Source organism: Anarhichas minor, unplaced genomic scaffold (genome assembly GCF_050575085.1).
Source record: "Anarhichas minor isolate MPS153535 unplaced genomic scaffold, ASM5057508v1 ptg000017l, whole genome shotgun sequence".
NCBI lineage: Eukaryota > Metazoa > Chordata > Actinopteri > Perciformes > Anarhichadidae > Anarhichas > Anarhichas minor.
Window position 1 is genome coordinate 13458247 of NW_027466463.1, and position 9254 is coordinate 13467500.

At 41.3% G+C, this 9254-nt stretch overlaps 1 protein-coding gene across 1 annotated transcript in view; it reads right to left on the reverse strand.

The window, feature by feature from the left end:
* Nucleotides 1-1378: 1378 nt before the first annotated feature.
* atrnl1b (attractin-like 1b) overlaps nt 1379-9254 on the reverse strand; it is a 54143-nt gene continuing 46267 nt past the window's right edge. The window contains exons 28-29 of the mRNA XM_076093742.1: nt 3899-4013; nt 1379-3503 (exon numbers count right to left, since the gene is read on the reverse strand). Of these exons, the coding sequence (XP_075949857.1) occupies nt 3379-3503; nt 3899-4013 (240 nt within the window). The 3' untranslated portion in view covers nt 1379-3378. The remainder of the gene's footprint in view (nt 3504-3898; nt 4014-9254) is intronic.

Sequence of the window (9254 nt, forward strand, 5' to 3'; positions counted from 1 at the left end):
ACAGCCCCTTCAGCTAGTCAGTGTACTGTTGGGTATAAACGAGGATTTATCCAGAGCAGCTCTTTGGCAGGCTGCATCCCTTCTCCTTTACATCCTTGTTAATGCACAGCCCTGATGCTGAAGAGGGAACACAAGCACTCTGAGAGGTGTTGGGCACATCGGAGGACAAACCTCCACAATATCAGGCACATTTTTAAAAGAGGCAAGTGCGGCACGCTTTCATTGTCACGTTTAGTCCGAGGTGCACCTTGCAGTTGAAATTAAAATAAATGGATAATGCTATTTAATTTGTTTGCTGGTTCTGACTGCATGTCTGCTGAATATTAAAAAGGCAAAAGTAACGTGTGACTGTGGACCTATAACCTGTTACAATACAGATTTGATGAGAAATCTCTTAAGAGGGTTCATTGATGTTTTTAGATTGCTTTATTCCATTGGAATTTAGATTTTTTTTCTTTTTTACTGCAACAGCATCCTGTACGGCTCACCCACCAAAATCATCAATAAACTACAATACATCCAGAACTCAGCTGCCCGTCTGCTCACCCACTCCCGCACCAGAGACCACATCACCCCAGTCCTTCAAAACCTCCACTGGCTCCCCATACAGCAAAGAATCCAGTTCAAGCTCCTCCTCATCACCTACAAAGCCCTCCACAACCTTGCCCCTTCATACCTTTCGGACCTCCTGTACCATCACATTCCCAACCGCAACCTCAGATCTGCTGACGCCAACCTCCTTACCCCCCCTACTCTGTCCAAGCATCGGACCTGGGGGGACAGGGCCTTCTCCGTTGCTGCCCCCTCCCTCTGGAACTCCCTGCCCCAACACCTCAGACATTCTTCGTCACTTGCCACTTTCAAAACTGCACTTAAAACTCACCTATTCAAATCTGCTTTTAACCTCTAAAGTCAGTCATGTATGTTTTCTTTCTTTCTTTTCATGTTTATTTTATTTTATTTATTTTTTCTTACTGTTATGTCGTATATTTTGTTCTTATTATAAATGCTTCTATTGTTTCTGTTTTTAACATGTAAAGTGTCTTTGAGTGCCTTTTAAAGCGCTATATAAATAAAATGTATTATTATTATTATTATTATTTTTTTCTTTGCAACCTTCTCCATCAGTCGCTCGTGTTCACTACCGTACAGAGGCACCAAACGCACCAAAATTCAGCTCTGGGTTTTAGTTTCTCTCTCAAGACACTTTCAAGTGGAACAATTATCTTCAGCAGAGGCAATCAACCAGTGTTGAGCACCGGGCACCAGCACGCAATTACAAATTGTAGGTTCTTTAGAGGTAAAGACACCAGACAGCGTAGAATTCAATGCCTGTAATAGAAGTACTGTATGTGAAAGGACTCAGGTGCACAAAAGGTTTTCAGGTCTTTTTTTTTTTTTTATTATCTGGCATGTCGTCCAACTTTTAAAATACACTGAAGATTACTGATATGCAGTTTATCATCTTTTTTTTCACGGTACAGTGAGACCCCGATTCCTGTGTAATGACACCGTTATAAGATTACTCTACAAACACTAAATAAAAACACAAATTAGCCGGCATACTATCCATATGAAATGCATCACAACGACCACTTTGCAACGAAAAAAGCAAGACAATGCCCATATAGGCCTTAAAGATGCACAATTCAAAAAGGAACCAGACATCCAAACAAGTGATTTAAGTCAACAATAGAATCAAGTTAAATGCTATTACACAGGAATCTGTTAAATATCAAAAGAAAAAATATGAACAGAAATGCTCTTTTCACAAGTGTAGCAAAAGACTTACAGTTTATCAGATACATAATAGTAACAGGTGACAAGGCCTAAAATAAATGATAATCTCTTGCCATTCAGTCATAAAACACACATGAAGAGGACTCACATTTGTTCCAACAAGACACTGTACAGCTCGGGGGGGCTAAAAATGGTCGACAGCTTTTAAAATTCTGCAGATCAACGCGTCCCCTTCTTCCATGGAAAGCCAAGGCATTATAAAAAAAAAAGGTAACGCAACTCCTTGTACGCAAAGATGGAAACAAAGTGATCGTGTCAGAGGGCTCTTGGGGAAAAAAACAAACAAAACAAACACAAACGTACAAAACAAACTAGGAAACAGCCAGAGGAGCATGATGTCCCTGGTTTAGTTTAATTAAACCAAATGTCCTCCGCCCACCACACCTCTTCAAGAAACAAGTTCAAAAACCTAAATGTCCAAGTTGCACAGCAAAATGACCCAATAACAAACAGTAAAGAATCAACCAGAACTGAGATGTTTCTCGACTAGTTTTAGAAACTAGTCTGGATTTTCGTTACAAATGAAACTTCCAGGTTGCTAATAAAACGCTTCTGTGTTTTCTTGCGTTTTGGAGTTTCCCATGCTTCCCGTTTGATGACTTAATGGTTTGTTCGTTGCATTCTTCACCCACATGCCGCTGGTAATGTGATCGCAGTAAGTCTCTGCAGCATTTGTATACGTATTCCACAGAAAATACAGACTTTAGCTTCAGCTGGGAAGGATGATACATATGTACAGTAAACGCTAAAACAGATCATTTAAATGGGGATTGGCAAAATACTCACGTTGTCAAAAGACTTATCATGGGGTGTTACAAAAGAGTGCTGGCCTAGCGCATAGCTTTACCCACTACAAGGCAGAATGATTTCAGTCCATCAGCAAAGGCTTCACATAAGAACTAGATGCTTTAAGCACCATAGAAAACCACTTGTTGGCAAGCAAACACAAAAACCCATAAGCAGCATGTGCTGGATATCTACCAGACATTTTATTTTATTTTTTTAAATCCTCTTGTATTTCCAACACGGTGCGAGGGAAATCAGTTAAACTTTGATGTGACCTAATGCACAGACACTTTTGCTTTCGTCTCATGCCGCGCAGATGGACGATGACGTGTCACAAAATGTTCACTGCTGAAGCTTCGATAGGTGCAGAGCGTCCTCGTTAATCTGTCTCTGATGTCACGTGTCAGGCAGGTTTCCCTCCGAGCGCAGACAAGTTCTGCCATGATGAATACCCGAGCTGAAGGGAGGAGAGATTCGGGGGCCCAGTGTGTGGAGGAAAAGTTGTTCCAGAGGTCGGATGATTTATTCATGTGACCAGAAGTTGATTTATGCGGATTAGAGCAAAGGGGGGCGGGGAAAGGTACGCAGGGTTGTGCTCTTGTGGACTCGGCAAGTTTCAGTGAACGCTTTGAGTGGCAGCAGCCAAATGTAGTCCTCTACATGTAGCCATGTCTTAGTCTCTGGAGAGGCCTCCAACTGGGACCTGCTGCCTATTGGAACAATATGGCCTCAGATAGTATTTAAAAAAAAAGAAAAAAAAAAAGGGACCCAAATGGATTGACGGGTTGAGACTCAGACGCAGGTGCCTTGGTGTGCCGGAAAAAGGGCTTTTCGGTTCTTTAAACCCTGGCACTTTTCCTTAAAATCTGATGGTTTCTGCTGTGAAATGTCTATCAGCGCACTGGCAACGACGATTCCTAAAGAGGGAAAAGAGCAAGAAAAAGGTGAGGGTGATAGACAAATATTCAGATATTACAGGTGTGTCTATAATACTCCAAACACCCAATCTGATGAGAATATTCTGCAGCTTCCAAGAGCAACATTTATTTCTTGCTGTTGGGATTTGACCCACGTTTTCAGTAGTAATCAGGAATAAGAGTAAGGTTGCTTTATTTATTGGTGATGCAAATATGTGGTTGTGGAGAGGCATTTGCTGTATCTGATATATATTTAGAGTATTTCTGATGGTGCACAGGATGGCTGTTTGTGATGTTTGAAAAAAATCAATGAGTCCCGCTGTGTCCCGCTCACTCAAAATATATAGACATTGAGACAATATATATGAACTAAAATGATGACGTGTGTGTGTTACCTGACTGTCCTGGCGGAGGTAAGTCTGAGAGGCCGGAGGGCAGACGCATGAGGACCGTCAACACGGCGGCTTTACCTCCTGAACACGGCTCCATCGCAACAGGTTTAGGAGCACCCTGAAAAGAGAGAAACAAAGGAAACAGATTTCAAGCACAATTTCAGGACGAATAAGAAAGAAATGAACTCTCCAAAAACAGAAACGTGTTCACTGGTTTATTTGGATTTTAGAGTAAAAAAAACTGACAACACCAATAACAGTACTTTGTGATAAGGTGTGAGAGACAGTATGCATGACAGAAGGACTTGATTAGTAGAAGATCCCAGGATCTCTTTACCAACCAAGCAGACCAACAGTCTCCGATATTAGCTGCTGGAGTTGCTGCTTTTAAGACGAGACACCCTCCTCCTGAGACAAATGGTTTGATTGGTCACACAACAAACACAATCGTGTGTGTGTGTGTGTGTGTGTGTGTCCCTGTCAGACGGTCCACGTGTTGAGGCGATGACCTACCCACTCAGTTAATGGCCAAAACCGCTTGTCTCAAGCGTGAAAAACATGTCATCCTGATAATGAATGTTCGGGGTTTCACAGCATGTTTTGGATGAAGGGATAGAAATTGGGGAATAATAACATGTCTGAATATAATTTCCTTTTTTCTACGTGTCCAGCTGGATTTAAAAATGGAGATGAGTCAGCAGAGGCAGAAAAACAGGGATGCACACGCACATGCATTAAAAACAAGAAGGAATCAGCAGTGGGGCTGCGCTCATTTGTATCAACATGTTTAATACAAAAACACTTCATCTAGTTTGTGTATTTTGAATGAACACCGACTCTAAAAGCCGTGATCAACTGAATACAAACAGCATGTTTAGTATAATTGATGGATATCTACGTACGACTGAAAGAAGCTACGGACTGTTGATTCTGAGATGTATTGGTTTTGACCTTCATCAAAATGAATCATTTGCCGAGGTTATGAATGCTGTCGAGATTTTCCATTTGCCTGTACTACTGATCACCTGGAACTAATGCGGAGGGACAGAGAGATGAGGTGAACGGAGAGCAGGACAAAGGTGAACCAAAGTACCAAAAGAAAGCACATTAGACGCGACAGACACAAACTCTAATTGTTAATCAGCCGCTAAACGGCGGGAAGGAGCGCCCAACGTTTATCACATGAGGCCCGACGTCAAACATCTAGTATTCTCAATCTTTTCAGGTATATTCATGAACAAGAGGCCCACCGTGGATCTATCGTTGACATACAAGGGCAATTAAATTGCCAGCCTATTTCACGAGCATTCGAGTGATCCCGCTAATGAATAGCCGCAGAAGCCACATTCGTGCAAGGGAGCGAGTTTAGATTAAAGCAGATTCCACTGCACGAGCTCCATTTGCACGGGCCGCTGGGTGAAACATCATTACAGCTGTTCCAAACACATTAACAACGCGGAGGAGAGATGTTGGCCTGTAAGACAGAAGCTACAGCAGCGCCGCGTAGTACGTGTGGAAATACCGTCTCAATATTTACATGAATTATTGAAAGGTCCTCGTGAAATACTTACACAACATTGGGGTACTTTGTGAAGATATCAAAAAAATGCATTTTGTTTAGAACTTATTTTTAAGATAAAACCAACTTTTACTATCTTACGATGGTTTTTCAACAAATATAGGATGGATTACCTTGAAACATACTATATGAAAATGCTTTCATGTTCATTATATTGTTGCCATCTCTAGTTCTACAGCACCAGATCTTTGCTTACACCCGTTACCCTGAACATGACCACTGACTGGTTCTATGAGGAGCAAGAATAAAGGCTCCACATCAGTGGATAAAGCCATGAACTCTGTAAATACTCACTTCTTACTACCCAAAGCTGTTACTGTAGTCTCTGCTCTGCCTTGCATCATGGGTATAACCTGTAAATGAGCTTTGTTTACACTGAAGGACCCTTTGCTTACTCATCCGGTCTGCACTGCCACCGTTTGAACCTTTGACTGCCCTTTATGACGGGGAAAGGAAACGGTTATCTATGCTTTTCATTGTCATTTTACGAGTTTCTGCTCTACCGCTGAATCTGAACTCGCCCTTTAAAAACACCGAAGCCACACAATAACTAGGGCTGTACCGGAATCTGAATTGTTTTTTGCCGTGTCATCACCATTCATATCTATACAACCAATGTGTTTACGATTCTACGAAGTCCTTCATAGATCTAGCCTCTAAACGCTCGACTTCAAGACGGATCATTCGACTCAAGTTAAGCTAATATTGATTTTTTAGGCGTCTAAAATATGTTGTTGTTGTAATGCCTCTGTGTCTTTCAATTAGGTGACTAAATGATGACTACTCTATGGAGCGTCCAATTCAGCAATACATTGTTTGTTGTGCAATTTCTTTGAACTACACCGAACTACATAAGTACCACGACGTCATTGATGTGATTTTGATTTGATTCCATTATCGTTTGTGTGAAAGGCAGCAAAAAAAAAAAATAGCGCCTTCTTTCTTCTGGCTCACTCTCATTTCATCTGTGAAATCCTTCCATCAATCTGGGATAACAGAAATATTCATAAAATGCAGAGGAAAATAAAAAAAAACAATAAATGATTTCATTCCATTTTTAATCGGAGGCATTTTGAACCGCTGTCTCCATGATCGTATCTTGCAAAGGAGGTTTACACATCCTGCATTTCTACGATGCATTACCCAAGCTTCATAATCATCCAAGCACATAAACACACACACACACACAGTATGTGCTTTCCTTTCCTCCGTTGACAGGTGTCATCCATCACACTAGATGGCCGTTAGTGGTTCCATATGTTGAATGCTGGCCATAGTGAGACATCTGTGACATCGAGACCGAGGCCGCGCAGTTTTTTTTTTTGTGCCTCGATTGGCTTTCTGTTCCGAAAGAAAACAGCTGCTGACATCTTAATCACTAAAAGCAATGACCATCTCTTGGGGGGTTTAAACCGACTAAAAATGGAGGAAACGGGCACGAAGGTTGCTTCTCTCAGACCAGCTGGAGGGTCTGAGTGACAGAGAGCTGGTAATAATGACTGCAGCGAGACCAGTGCCGACTTGGTCTTACATGTGTTGGAATGGGTGTGAAGGGTCATTGTGGTGCTGTAAGTCCCGCCGCTTCTTGTTCCCTGTGCAAGCTGCATCATCTATTAGTTCGGTTATTGTCTTCTAAAAAAAAAAAAAAAAAACCGGCTCTTAACTTTGTCCCTGAAATAGAAAAAAATGTGTCTTGTCGGCACTAACTCAGTGAGTGAGTGGGTCTGAGTCTGAAGTACAAACAGAGCTGGTAAAACAAATAGGAAGCCAGCGTGACATCAGTGTCCTCTTTGACATCAACAATAGCTAAGTGGTGCCAGATGCTGACCAATTTACTTGTATAAAACATAATTAGGCTCGTTTCATATGGTTCACCCTCAGCTGGAGCCAAGGTAAGTGGTGGAGCTGTATATGGTCCGACATATGCATTCGCACATTTGAAACTATGTCGATTTCTTCTTTTGGGATCAGTCCAAAAGACACGAACCTGATTAAAAAAAGCTGACAAGGGCTAACGTCTATGGCTGAATATGACTCTGTGCTTTCATATACATCAGTTATAGACAACAGCTGGAAACTTAAAATGGGATGAAATCATTAATCTGGTCGGCAAAATACCGCAATTGCTGCACCAACTGCACGACCTCTGAAAACACATTTTTCAACAGAGAAATGTGTGTTTTGCTTTTGCTTCCCTGCAAGGTATGCTTTATGACCTTTCAGAGAGTACATAAGATATTCGTGATTTATTTGGCGACTGCACGGCTGGAATTAACACCTTGCCCACGGTTACGCTGGCGTCACACGTCGTTGAATAAGATACTGGAAAATGTAAATGATTAACCAACAACCCTTAATTAAGAGCTGCTTGATGAATTAGATGTGTGCTGGATTCGCCATTAACACTGCCACTCTAAGATGTGTTTTTAAAATACATTTAGGCAAAGCACTGGGTAGGACAGTTTCTACTCTTATTTCTAAGGTGCTACTGAAAAGCATTCAGCGTACAAACAAAACAAACCTTTTGCGGTAACGTCCTAAAAAAAAAAAAAGAAGCTGTACACGGACCTCTAAGTGAGATTGAAAGTCGAGCATTTATAGGGTCATCCTGCATCTTGAAAGAGTCAAGAAGCAGAAGACTGAAGATTGTTTCATCCAATTATCATTTCCAAAACAGCTTGGGATATTGTTCACGGCAAAAACTCTCCAGCGGATGCAAAGTCTGTTTCTTAATGCGCTCCAGAACGAGAACACTGCGTTGGGTGTTTTTTTTTTTTTTTGTGGAGAAAAAAGGAAGGAACACGACAGGAATAAATTATTAAAACGACAGATTAACAAACACGTTCCAAGTATGTAATTAACATTTTAGATAAATCGAAGGTAATAGCAGTGGTCTCTAAAACCATTCAGACCGAGACTGTACCTCGGTGCTTTAGAGGTACAACTCAAAAAAGTGCACTCGGAGAGCTGAGAAGCATTGTTTTTCTCCGCTTCTGCTCTTTACATTGCCCTTCACAACACCATAATGCATGCCGAGTACCACTCAGCATCATGCATTAATAGCTAATGTAGGGCCTCTCTCCTGGTTGCCACAGTGATTTTATTTCCCTCAGCAGGCAGGTGACACAGAGGTGGCTCTGGCTGAGGAAACACTGTTGGTCCTTCGATGTTAATTTGAGGATGTAGCTCCCCCATATTGTCCTAAGCTAGGCTTTTATCCCATGTGTCACCGACTGGGATTCTTCTCTATTTTCAGTTTGTATAGGAGGCATTCACATCGGAGGAATAATGAGGTTATGTAGCAACCGTGCCAAACATTTCGAATGTGCAAAAGCACGTGAGCACGCGGGGTAGAAAGAAGAATTCATACAAATTTGAGTGCAAAATTAACTATACGGCACGTTTCCAGGAGGACAAATCAGGCTAAATTAAAACATGCACAATAACAAAATGTTCCATAAACCATTCTGACGTCATCGTTTTAAAATCTTTTCAAAGTAATGACCAGCTTTTCTTTGCAAGAGGATTAAAACAACCATCAAATCTTTTTTTTTTAGAAAACTTTAGAAAAATCGATATAAATCTTTTTTTTTTTTTTTTTTTAATTGGCATTGTGACATCACTTCACATAAAAGATTTATAACATTGATTGGAAAATGTCAGCGCGTCTGTAGCCGCGACAGCAGAACACAGTTCATATAAAGAAGAGGGACACGGGGAGAAAGGACCATCGCTGGCAGATTTCTTATTGATGTGGGGAGTGGATAAAAGGCCGACATA